At 39.7% G+C, this 13,084-nt stretch overlaps 1 protein-coding gene across 1 annotated transcript in view; it reads left to right on the top strand.

Moving 5' to 3' along the window:
- The first annotated feature begins 9,913 nt into the window (after positions 1–9,913).
- The window catches only part of ALDH1A2 (aldehyde dehydrogenase 1 family member A2), a 116,301-nt gene continuing 113,130 nt past the window's right edge, over positions 9,914–13,084 (top strand). The window contains exon 1 of the mRNA XM_069098148.1: positions 9,914–10,158. Coding sequence (XP_068954249.1) covers positions 10,042–10,158 — 117 coding nt within the window. The 5' untranslated portion in view covers positions 9,914–10,041. The remainder of the gene's footprint in view (positions 10,159–13,084) is intronic.

The raw sequence follows: 13,084 nt of genomic DNA, 5'->3' as shown, positions 1-13,084 counted from the left end.
CGTGTTTCCCCGATAATAAGACCTATCCCGAAAATAAGCCCTCCCCTTACTGTGTAAGATTCCTCTAAAATAAGCCCTCCCCCGAAAATAAGCCCTATTGAGATTGCTGCTGTAGTGAAGGTGATCCCCTGCACTACACGCTATATTACGGTACCCTCTGTATGCACCGTCCCACCCCCCCCCCGGGTGAAACGCACGCCGCGCTCCAAGCTGCATCCAATCAAAGCTGCAGCAGTGAGCGCATCATCCTGTTCTTCCCCAGTGATTTGCTTATTGAATAAAGGTACATTTTTTTGTTCACATGTACCTGTTTATTAAAATTGCTGTCAATGTTCATTAAAATAAGGCCTCCCCTGAAAATAAGCCCTCTGGTGTTTTTCTGTCCAAAAAAATTAATAAGACAGTGTCTTATTATCAGGGAAACACGGTAATATAAACAAACATTTTCCCCAACACCCTATGGAATACTTTCCCTTAAACCAGTTACTTTCTTGGGGAGAGTGGGTTCCACCTTAAAGCAGTTCACTTCTGAATGAGGTAGAGGCAGTAGGACAACTCACTGGCACTCCTTCTTAGTTGTCTTCAGTCCACTTCTCCTCTATGCTTGATCAAGTTGGTCACTCAGTACTTTGTTTCTTATTAGGATAAGCTGTGCAAAAAATGTGACTTGGCATTTGGATTCCCAACCTCTGGCACCTCACTTTCTCAATCTTTTGATGATAACAGGGTCTTAGCCTAGTCTGATGCTCCTTCACCTAAGAGAAGAAAAAGAATAAATCCCAAGAGTCAAGAACAAAGGCTTTATTCTTGGGCCACACATGGGCCCATGTGGGAAGATCAAGTCCTGAGTCCTCATTACCCCACTCAGAGGCTTACAGCATATTTTTCCTTTAATCTCTGTCGGAGAGGAAAGAACAAACATTTTCCAGTTCTCACCTATCCTCTAACCTTTTCCTTTTTAAAAAATAAAAAGAGAGACAGAAAAAAAAGACAAGACAACCACTTTTGACAGCACATGCATCACTGTGCATTTGGAGTCCCCTAGTTCTCCAACCAAGGTTGTGCTTATCTTCTCTGCTCTGGGATGAAGTGTGTTCATTGCAAGTCTTCTGAGTTCAGCTACTTTAGTGTTATTTTAATTTATGTTATTACGTATTACACCATTATATTATTGTGCATATTGTTCTTCTGGTTCTGCTTTTTTCATTCTGTGTTACTTTACACAGTTTTCCCCATGTTTCTCTGAATTCATCATGTCCTTTATTACACTAAAGTAACATTTCATGTGATTCATACAGCTTTATTTGCTAACAGAAATCAATCAGTTTGTACATGTATAGCCTATATCAGATTGCTTGGCATCTTAGGGAAAGAGAAAAAAAATTAGAACTCAAAATCTTGAATGTTGAAAACTATCTTTACATGTAATTGGAGAAAAAATAAAATACTATTAAGTGGGAGGGGGAGGGAAAGCAATCAGTAAACATTTATTAAGCACCTACTGTATGTCAGGCACTATGCTAAGTACTGGGGATACAAAAAAGAAACAAAGGGCAGTCCTTACCCTCAAGGAGCTTATAATCTAATGGAGGAGACAATATATCCAAAGCAAGAAACATAAGGATCAGTAGGAAAAAATGAACAGAGGAAAGGCACTAGAATTAGAATGAGTGGGGGAAGGCTCCTAGTAACAGATGAGATTTTTGTTGCACCTTAAAAGAAGCTGGGAAAATAGTGTTGTGAAAAATATCCTGTTATATAGGAGCACAGTTTGTTCAGTCTATGACCAGTGATTGTATCATTAGGTCAAAGGGCATGGATAGTTTAGTGGCTTTTCTCTCCAATTCTCCTTCCATGCCACCATACTAAATTAAATCTGTAGTACTAAGTTTTAACAAATTAAAAATACCAATATTTCCTTGCACACAGAGTAAGTCAGCTTGGGAGTGGAGGTGGGGAGGGATAGTAATAATACTCCTTTCTTTGTATCACTCCCCAAGACCCCAAAAGTAGGAATTTTAATTTCTCTAGATGCACTATTATTATTGTATTCTTGATAGGGCACTGAATACCCCCCAACATTTAGGTGGAAGCCTCTAAAACATATATCCAGTTCAAATGGGTTTTACAAGAAATACATATCAAGTTGAATTTTAAAACTATCTCTTAGGGACTCCATCATATAAAGGATTGATTTTAAAAAAAGATTTTATTATGTTTTGATTGAAAATCATGACTCTTGAGTCATAACCAATTAGGACTTTCTTGTTTCCTCTACATAACCACAAAACAGTCACTGCCATAGGAAATGGTGACTATAGGCCATATCAAGGATTGAATTTGTGGAACATTTTTATAGTTAATAAATGCTACGATCCCCCTCCTTCATTGGTCTCTTCTGGACTTTGGAAGGCTAAGGAATATTAACTGACCTTTTGGATTTCTTATAAAAAGTTAATATTCATATTAAATTTAAAAAATGCATTTATTTTTATAGCATCTATTATAATGGGTCCAAAATACTTCATTAAGCATTTATGAATATAAATATATAAAGTTCTTTATAAGCTTTTTATAATGAATTAAATGCCATTTCTCTATAAATATACCTTGCATTAAGCTTCCTTGTTAGATTTTTCAGGAAACATTTCAAATAAAGTGACCCAGCCTATCCCTATTTGAGATGAATGAGATCATTAGGAAACATTCATATCTGAAATAAGGACTGAGATCATTCAGCACACAACCTAGGGGCTGTAATTTTTTAAATTTTCCAAATAATGAGTCTCTTTCAAATCATTAGGCTTAGAGACATTTAAGGAACTGATTCAATTAACCCAGAGAGGGAAAATGCTATAATGTGTGATTTATTTTTTGCAGATAAATTAAAATGCAAGTATCTATTGGAAAAGGTGGGCTGTCAGCATGACTAGTAATGGGAACACAAAGGCAATTAGGCTGGGCCACCTGAGACTGAATAACTCGTGCACACCAGAGCTTAAAGTTTGAGCTGGACATTCTGTTATTGCTAAAAAAATTTTTTTAATAAAAATATTATCTAAAAGGAGGAATCTTTGTGCTACATATTTTTTGCCTCAATGATTTTTTAAAATATTTCTCTGTTTTTCCCCCCATAGCTACTTTCAAAACATAGGCCTTTAAATGTTTCAGTTTCATACCTCAAATTTCAAAAGTTGAACAAAGTTGGTATTTTAAGATTATAATCTTGTCTGCTACCATTTAGCTGAGGAAACATAGGGCAAAAAAATTTTTTTTCTCTTATGTTACTAAAGGATATTGACTCCATGAAGCACAATAATTTTTCACAAAGAAATAAAGAGAATACTCTAGTTAACTTCACTTGGATAGGAACTTTCATATAAGATATAGTCTAAACAATAAACAGTTATAGCTCAAAGAGACAGAAGAGAGAAACACAAGGGTGAAGACATTTTTCTTCAGAGGCAATGCAAAAGACTGCAAAAGTTGATAAGAGTAAGAGATATAGAACTGCAAGGGATCTTGGATTTTGGTTAACTCAAGCCCACCCTCCCATTTTACAGAGTAGAAAATGGAGACTCAGAGAAGCCAAACAACACAGATAGTAAGAGGCAGGTCTGGGATTTGATCCCAGGTGTTCAGACTAAATCCAGGGCTTTTTCCATTAGCACCATGTGGCCTCAAGATATTGGGAATATAGGTGTATCAGATGTGTGATAGGGTAAAAGGGGGGAGAGGATAGAGAGAATGTAGGCAGAAGGAGGGAATGAAGCAGAAGGAGAAGGGCTCCTATTAAGACACTAAGCTAGAGGTAGAATAATGCAAAGAGAAAAAAAAGCACTGACTTTGGAAGTGGAGGACATCGGTTCAATATTGGTTCAATTGCCTTGCAATCCGGGTAAGTTACTTAATCTCTCCGGGCCTCTTTTTCCTCATCTGTAAAATGAGGCAATTGTGCAAGCTGAACTCTGAGGTCCTTTCAAATCTATGAACCTATACATTAAATCCTGAAATGACCAGAAAACAGGGAGAGGATAGAAGATGTGATTATGATTCATTGATTGCATAGGAGTAGTCTTATCAACAAGCACTGCTCTGACTCTGGGAATTGAGTTTAGATGGAACAGAGACATCTTACAGAACGTAGCTATCATTTTGTATTACAGATTAGGGGGGTAGGGATCATGGATTTTTGAAGGGGAGCTGCTGAGGAAGAAATGCTTAGTACCCCTGCATAGGTGGCATTTTTGGACTAGCTTTTTGAGAATTTTTTTGTGAAAAATAAGAAAAACCAAATTCAGAGATGAGATCACAAAAAGAGGAGGAGGAGGAGGAGGATGGGACTGTTGGTTAATAGAGTGAAGAGATGGACTCAAGATGAAGAATAAGGCATTTTTTTGGATGTGGCTACTGTAGGAATTTGTTTTGCTTAACTATATATATTTGCTAAAAAGGTTTTACTTTTTTTCCAATGGAAGTAGGGTAAAGATAAAATTAAATGTTAATTAATTGAAGTAAAATAAAATGGATAATAACTAACTAATAAAGAAAATGAGATAGTAAAATAAAATTTGAGTAAGGAAGAATAGATGGATTAGCATTATTTTTACATGTTCTTAAACATTTAAACATTAGTGGTTTGGCCAAAAGCTATTCTCTATTTGCTATTAAAACAAGAGAAAATCAATAGAGTTTCATATGCAACCTACAAATCAAGTGTAGCCCACCTGACCTCTAGGACACAGCATGCCCCAGATTTTTAGCAAAAGCAACATTTTTACTTAGTTATTCATTTTACTGTTATTTGCTTATATTTAGGTCAATAGGCCTTAACCACACCCTCTTCTCTGATCCATCAGATCACCACTAGGTGTCATGCTAGCAGTCTTGAAATCCAAAATCTTAGGGCTGGAAGGAATTTCAGAGGCTATTTTGTCCGAGTCATACCTAATAAAGATCTTTTCTACAGCATGTAAGACAAGTGGTCCTTCCCTTATCAAGCAACTGCTCCTATTTTTGGATAGCTCTAATTGTTAGCTTTTCCTTATATGAGGCCTAAATATGTACCTCTGCAATTTGCACCCATTATGGCTCCTGGTTGTGCCTTCTGGGGTCAAACAGAACAATTCTAATACCTCTTCCTCATTCCAGACTCTTAACGGATAGCTATTATGTCTGCTCTTTTATGTTTTCTCCTTTCCAGGCTAACCACCCCCAGTTCCTCTAACTGATCCCCATGTGACATGATCTTACAGCCCTTCACCATTCTGGTTTCCCTCCTCTAAATACTCTTCAGTTTTTCTAAAATGCAGTACCAAGAACAGAAAATAACGCTGTCGGTAGAGTACAATGGGATAGTTCCCATTCAGGCACCCAGAGTTAGGATCGTCTCTTGACAGAGCCTAAGGTTACACTGTTGGTTTTTTGGTTTTGGTAGGGGGTTGAAGGAAGCTCTCACATCACTGTTTTTCAGTCATCCAATTTACTTTCATTTGAATAAGATGTTGTTTAAATCCATAAACATTTCTTAAGCATTTACAGAATACAGAACTCTGGATGAGATGCTAGAGAAGATGCAGAGATCAGAAAGATGTGGTCTCTGCTCACTCTATTTTCTGGAACCTTATATATCTGGAATAGTGGAAAGAACACTAGAAACAAATAAATCCATGCAGCCCCCACAGGGATTTCTGCCCACTGGCCCAGCACTAAAGAAAGAAGAAAGCAAAACAAGGTTCCTCTACACTAAGATGAGCAAATCACAGATGAAGGAGCAATACCATGGATAAGGTTACTGATAAAACGATGGGACACTGAAGCTTTCACACACACTAAGGATCTTATTGAACGTGTGGTTCAGTGGCTTTCCCATTGTGTCTCACTCTTCACGACCCTATTTGGGATTTTCTTGGCAAAGATACTGGTGTAGTTTGCCATTTCCTTCTCTGGTTCATTTGATATATGAGGAAACTGAGGCAAAAAGGGTGAAGTGGCTTGCCCAGGGTCACACAGCTAGTAAGCCAGATTTGAGTTCAGAAAGATGAGTCTTGTTGAATATAGTAAACACTTAATGAATGTTAAATTAAATGGGGAATATATTAAATATTTTGCATGAATTGATGAACAATTATTCATTTAGTTACTATAGTATGTGCTCATATAAAATAATATATTAGGACATATAGGATATAAAAGAAATACAGGTCACCATCTTGTTCTACAGTCTTTACAATCTAATAGGAAACCACAGCACCAGCTATGGACAAATCATTTAACCTCTTTAAGTCGGTTTCAGAGTATCAGGCCTGGAGTTAGGAAGATTTACCTTCAGAAGTTCAAATCTGGCCACAGACACTTACTGCGTGTTACCCTGGGAAAATCATTTAACCCTATTTGCCTTAGTTTTCTCATCTCTAAAATGAACTGGAAAAGGAAATGGCAAACCATTCCAGTGTCTTTGCCAAGAAAACCCCAAATGGTTCACCAAGAATGAACATGACTGAAAAAATGACTGAACAACAACAAAAATAGGAATAAAATGGCACAGGGTATCTCACAATGTTATGAGATTCAAAAATGTAAAATGCTTTGCAAATGCTAACATATTCATATAAGTGGCAGGTGTTATTATTATGAAATAATCAGCAAGTGCATTGGTAATATAGATTTTTTACTTATTAAAAATAGGCCTTTTAGAAGGAAATTTTCAGAGCTAGTACTTTTTGGAATGCATTGGAAAATGAGAAGTATACCTTTTCCTAGCAATCAGTAATAACATTTATTTTTTAAACACTATGTGCCAGGAATGATACTAGGCCTTGGGGATACAGAATGGAAGGGAACCTCTCTCTTTTTTACACTAAACTTCTTATTTCATCAGTATGGGAAGCTGCTAGTGAGGGATTTCTACCAATAAAGATCATAAATTCATAGATTTAGAGTTAGTAGGGATTTAGGCGCAGAGAAGTTAGATGACTTACCCAGGTCACACAGCTAGCAACTAACTGAGACAAGATTTGAATGCAGGTCTTCCTGAGGCCAAATCCAGTGCCCAAACTACTAAGCCATGTGCCTCCTCTTTTTAAAAAAATCTTAGCCGTATGGTGAGACAAAAATGTATCTTTCTCCTCTTCATGATGCTAGTCTTTGATGTGATATAGCTTTAAAAGTACACTGGTTAGTCCTTGAAAATATTTCATTTTATTATGATAACATAATATATAACAATCCAATTAAATAATGGACTCATTTTCAATTTATGCCAATAATCCCTTTTACTTCAAGGCTGTAAATTCATTTGTATGGTCCTCTGTATGTATGTAAAGACTTACTCTGTACACAATAAGCACTTAATAAATGTTTAATTATTTCAAAGCCAATGTTCTTTTTTTCCCTTCGTTTATGTCTCTACTTCCTCATTATCTCCTCGTTCCCCAAACCAACCAAACTCTTTTTTCCCCCTTTAAAAAAAAAAACCCTCTCTCCATCTACATCCTCATCCATTCACTTAGAGTTAAGTACTTACTATGTGCCCATGGTCCCACTTTTTGGCCAACCCTAAGGACTTTCCTATCTCCTTGAAAACTAGAAACGCTCCCTTGAATAAGTAAAACAATCTAGGATTTATGACACTGGAACTTTACAATGGGTGGGTTACAAAAAACTCAAGTTTTCTCTTTCATTTTTACCCCTCTTCATTGAGAGTCTGGGTCCTAATTAGGCTTCCAAAATGAGGGTTGATATTCCTTCCAGGTTTGATATATAAAGGAAAAATAACAGGGGTGGCCCAATTGCTTTCTGAAACCAATGGAATTGTAATTTCAGTTGCTTCTGAAGTGGCATCAGGGAGCATGCTGGACCCTCCACAGTGGAAAAGCAGAGAGCATAATCCCAAGGTTTCTGTCAGGTTTGGATTAGGGGATGTGGCATAAGGGAGGAAGAAAAAGCTTCCCGCCGCCCCAGTATTTGCTGCTCCGAATTTGAAGACCCGAAGCTCCATTCCAGGAGAGACCGTGAAACTCTCTAGATCTGGTGGGGCAGATGAATTTTCTACAAGGCAGACAAAAGGATAAGGACCGTAAAAGTAAATGAAAAAGAAATGTTAATGGAGGGAAGAAGAGGAAAAAAGAAATAAAAAGCAAAGAAAACCGGGTGTTGAGAGTGGGGTCATAAAATCATTGGATTTAGGGTCAAAATCAGCCAAGGAGCACATGACATACACGGCCTGTCCTGGTGTTGGAAGTACAAATAAAAAGCGCGAAGAGGGGCTTTAGTGATTAAGAGAGACTAGAACTGAAGAAAAGGAAAGCGAATGTTAAGGAAGGCAGAGCAAGAAAGATAAACAGATGAGCAGAAAACTGAGAAGAATGGTAGGAAAGCTGGAATAGCGTGACGAAGGGACCGCTTCCATTGCGGGCTCCTCAGTCCCAGCCTTGCGTCCAGCCCTGGTCCTCCCCTCTGTGAGCTCTGGGCCCGGCAGAGGGCAGCAGCTCAACAGTAGAAGATGCCTAGGGCTGCCCAGGACTCCGGGACAGAGAGGGGGGCGGAGCGGACGGAGGGTGTGTGCACTTTGGGGGAAGGGTGGAAGAGGGAAGAGAAAGTTTTGATGCAGCACTCAAGCGCGCGGGGCTCCGGCCACTTGATGTCAGTGTCTTCAGCAGCGTTAGGCATTTTGGGGAGGGGAGTTCTTCTTGGGGAGGAGCCCCCCCACTCCAACTCGGTGTCAAGGTGTGGGGGGTGGCGAGAACTGCTCCTTCCTCCCCCCCCCCCGGCCCCCAGCTACATTGGGAGAATCATAGCAGTAGTGTGACTGAGGCGTGTGTGTTTGTGTGTGTTGGGGGGAGGGGGGGAGGCACCCTAGGGTACTGAAGAAATTGGGTAATGCCTTTCCCACTCCTCTCCCGAAAGGGAGAAAACAACTCAGCTCATAATTTTGTCCGCTGAACCCCAAACGCCACGCCTAGGCTTCTCTCCGAAGCCATCAGCCCAACCGAGTTGGAGATGGACCCCCACGCACCCCGAGCTGGGGACGCGCAGGGAAGTGCCACGAGCCCAGGCTGTCTGTTCGGGCATCACTCTGTGATCTCTCTCCGCGCGCTAAGGGAAAGTTGTACCCAGGTCCTGGACCGCTTTGGGAACCAAGGGGAAGGAACGCAAACTGCTCTCTCTCCTCCGGACTCCCCGCGAGCGCTCGGGAAGCAGCTTGCAGAGAGAGCTCTTACTGAGAGTTGTCACCCTTCCAGCCCCCGTCACCCCCTCCTTCTCCGCCCCCCCATCTCCGCCAGTTTAGCACTTGGTTGCTAATTCACTTCTCCAAAAGTAGCCACCTCTGCTCTCTTAAGCGAAGACCCAGGTCCCTGCTTAGGCACCCCCCCTAAAATTTCTTCCCAGGTGTTCCTAGTCCCGAGGTGCTAATTCTGCTTAAAGGACGAGGGGATAAGCCTCTCCACTCGGCCCGCCCCAATCCCGCCTCTCTCCCTCCCTAGTACCTAGGACCCCTGTGTTCAGCTCCTTTTCTCCCCATCCTCCCCAGCTTCTAGGCAGGATTGGGGTTGGGGATCCGAGAGGGGGTACTTAGGAGACGGGGAGCGGCAACTGGGAGAAGTGAGGGATGGAGAGGTGGGAGACGCGGGGAGGGGGCAGTGGTGGTGGAGGAGGGGCGGGGTGGACTTGACCAAGCGAGCGCCCGTGACCTGTTGCGTGCTGATTGACTTAAGCCTTTCTCCCTGATCGGAGCTGAGTGGTTTATGTAAATAGAGGACTTTAATTCTATCGTCCTAGGTAGGATGGACCAGCCCCCCTTGCCTCTGCCCTCATGTCCAATAAGAAGAGACCCAGCTTGACACCTGCCTATATACAGAGCGAGAGCTAAATCTTCCACACTGATCCCTGGGACATATATATATATATATATATATATATTACATATATATAATATATATATATATACACACACACATATACACACTTGCCTCTCTCTATATATGAGCTAGAGAAACTCCAAGGCAAGGAAAAAGGTGTGTGCTAGGAAACCTAAAGACCATGACTTCCAGTAAAATTGAGATGCCTGGAGAGGTGAAGGCAGACCCCACCGCCCTGATGGCATCACTGCACCTTTTACCTTCGCCCACACTCAACCTTGAGATCAAATATACCAAGGTAAGTAGACACCATTGTCCTCTTCAACACCGGTTTCTTTCTGGAGGAAAGTTCTTTTATTTAAAAAAAAAAAAAACTGATGAATTTGGGGTGGGGAGGTAGCAATGAGCTAAAGGGGGCTAGAGGTATGTTCCAGTCCGACCTCCCCAGGTCCTGCGACTGAAATCCCAAGGAAACAGCTTTGCACACAAGGACGCTAGCAGATCCGCAGAGATCTTGGAAAGCTCCAAACTGGTGCCTGCAGGGTAGGCTCTTTCTTCAACCCTTCTTTGCTTTCTGCTGATCTAGAGTGACCCTCATGCATTTATTTCTCTTGCTCCAGATTGTTCAGAGAAAGTTATATGAACAACTTCAACTTTTCGGCGGGCAAAGGAGAGGGTCTTCTTTCCCATCTTAACTTTTTTTTTTTTTTGCCCCATGGGGCTTCTTGGTTCTTCGTTAAGTGTTCCAAGGCGCGCCTTTCTGCCAGATTGTTATACATTGGACAAAGTCTCTGGACTGATTTTGCCCTTGAATTGACATTGTTGCTGGTGCCTCTTTTTTTTTTTTCCGGTAGAAAATTGTGTAGACGGAGAATATTAGTGCTTATTTCAAGAAATGCAACAAAACTAATAATAATATAACTTAGCTCTGATACCTACCAGCATTTCTTTTGAATTTTGCAGAAAACGACTTTTCTTCTAGAAACCTTAGAAACTAAGCATTTAAGTGTATGTTAGCAGGTTCACTTTAGAGTTCAAGTTTTTTATAACCATTTTTGACATCTTGGGATCCAAAATCTAGAAGGGTTTTCATACCTAACATAAAAAATCACACTTTCTCCTTTTAACTATTAATCGTCCATTGAATTCCTTTATACTTTTTTTTTCTCCATCGAAAATTGTTAGCTCAAAATTAAACCATACTTCCTGGGAGATTTGTAACTGGCATTAAAAATATATATATAAAATACAGGGAAGAAATACTATGACAGATTTCTTGTAAGTGGTTTTTAAAATACTCTCATTTTCCTGCAATTGTCTATTTTGTTTCGTGATTTTCTTCTAAAAATAAGTTTCACCTTTTAATTTTTTTTAAGAGGCCAGCACTGAAAGGTGTTTTCTGGCAAGCTTTTGGCGGTGAAGTTCTATTTAGTATGAAAATCAGTTGTTACATTCCACATTAAGATTTATGGTAAATACAAAGTACTGAATTGAAGTGTTAAATTAGAAGTGCTTTCACTTGTATTGAGTTTTAGGAACTAAATGAAGATAATTCATATTATGAATGACAAATGGGATTTTGTCTACCTGTTCGGTTTATAGGGCTGTGACAAATCAGGAAAGAGAAATAGAATGAAAGTTATTAATGGTTACAGCTATTTAACCATCTTTGCATAACAATTACGCCAAACTTTTCCTCAAATTTTGCAAGTAGGGAACAAGGTAGGGGGGTGGGGAGGGGAGGGAGAAAGATTTCCAAACATAAAAGCTTCAATGAATAGCAGGTCCCTAGCTTCCTCAATATTAAAATAACATTTTCATTAAACATAAGAATTAAGATCTAATAATTTTCAGTGGCTATGGACTAGAGAAAAATAACGATGGCTTTACTGACGCATTAAAAAATAAAAAATAAAATTCCTCACTGGCCTTTTGGGGTTTGGCTTTACTGGTCTACTTTTGGCCACGTTTTCTGTACTGCCTCCTCAGAGAGCTAAAGTTAGGGCTGGAGCAGGTATCTGTCTCAGGTTTTAATTTTGAGACTCCTTGGGTTCTCTTGTTCAGCTGGACTCCCCTCCTCTCCCTCCTCCTCTTTCCTCTCCCCTGCCCGCTTCTTTCCTAGAGAAAGACAACTGATTTATAGCTAATTGGAGCCTTTAATGTGAAGTCTTGGCTGGAGAAGACTTTTATCTAGTATCCACTTTCCCACTTATTACAAAGAAAAACAATTAGAAATGAAAAGAATGGATTGCAACCTGATTCTTTAATTTGTGGGGAGGAGGCACTTCATTTCTTCTGTGACAAACAGCCCCCATAAACACTAACACTAATCCAAAGGAAAGCACTTTCCCCCAAACTTGTAAAATCAGATATCTGTGAACATTCCCAGCAGCTTTACTCCTCAGGTCTTTAGCCTGGACCCCTAAACTTGCATATATTCCAAGAAGTGGGGCAAAACACTTCTTAAAATCCTGAGCACAAGCTACAGGGAAGTTTTTTCTCCTTTCCCAATTTAGGATTATAGCCCCTTACCCCAAGATAAAACAAGGAATAAGAAAAAATAGCCATTCCAATAATGTCCTGAATTCTAAAACAAAAACAAAACAAAACCCAATCAATTTGCAAATATAAGTTTCAAAAAACGATCCAATATAAAACAGATAATTAGGAATATGATCACATTAGGAGCCTCTAAGATAAAGGTACAAATATAAAGTATCACGTGTTTTAAGTGTTCGTTAGCTAACATAAAACCGGACTTAGATTTGTATTATCTTCAAGCAGTATGTGATATGAAAGGAAAAAGTACCTTAAAGAACCATTTTGGCATCTCAAGTTGATAAATCTTTTGTGAGTGATATTACCTATAATTTTCTCTACCCTTTGGGACAATCATATGTCACTACATGCAAACAAATGGTTAGATAAGGATAGCTAGAAATTTCAGTATGCGTTTAAAGTGATTTTCATTTATCAAAATTCATTTTTCTTTCTAAAATAAAATTTTGATTTCTCCCCTGTTAAAAGCCTTTTATTTAAATGCTTATCCAGGAGAGTTAAGATGACTTGGCTAAGGCAATTCTGCTAGTTTAGGACAGAGCTAGGAATCTCTCCCTCCCCCCTCTCCTTCCATCTTCCTCTATCTGTCATCCATCCATCCATCCATCCATCTATCCATCCATCCATCCATCCATCCATCCATCCATCCATCCATCCATCCATCC

Source organism: Petaurus breviceps, unplaced genomic scaffold (genome assembly GCF_028583685.1).
Source record: "Petaurus breviceps papuanus isolate PSGF00001 unplaced genomic scaffold, PetGlider_PUasm1.0 37, whole genome shotgun sequence".
In the NCBI taxonomy this organism is placed as follows: domain Eukaryota; kingdom Metazoa; phylum Chordata; class Mammalia; order Diprotodontia; family Petauridae; genus Petaurus; species Petaurus breviceps.
This window is presented reverse-complemented; position numbering and strand designations above follow the sequence as displayed.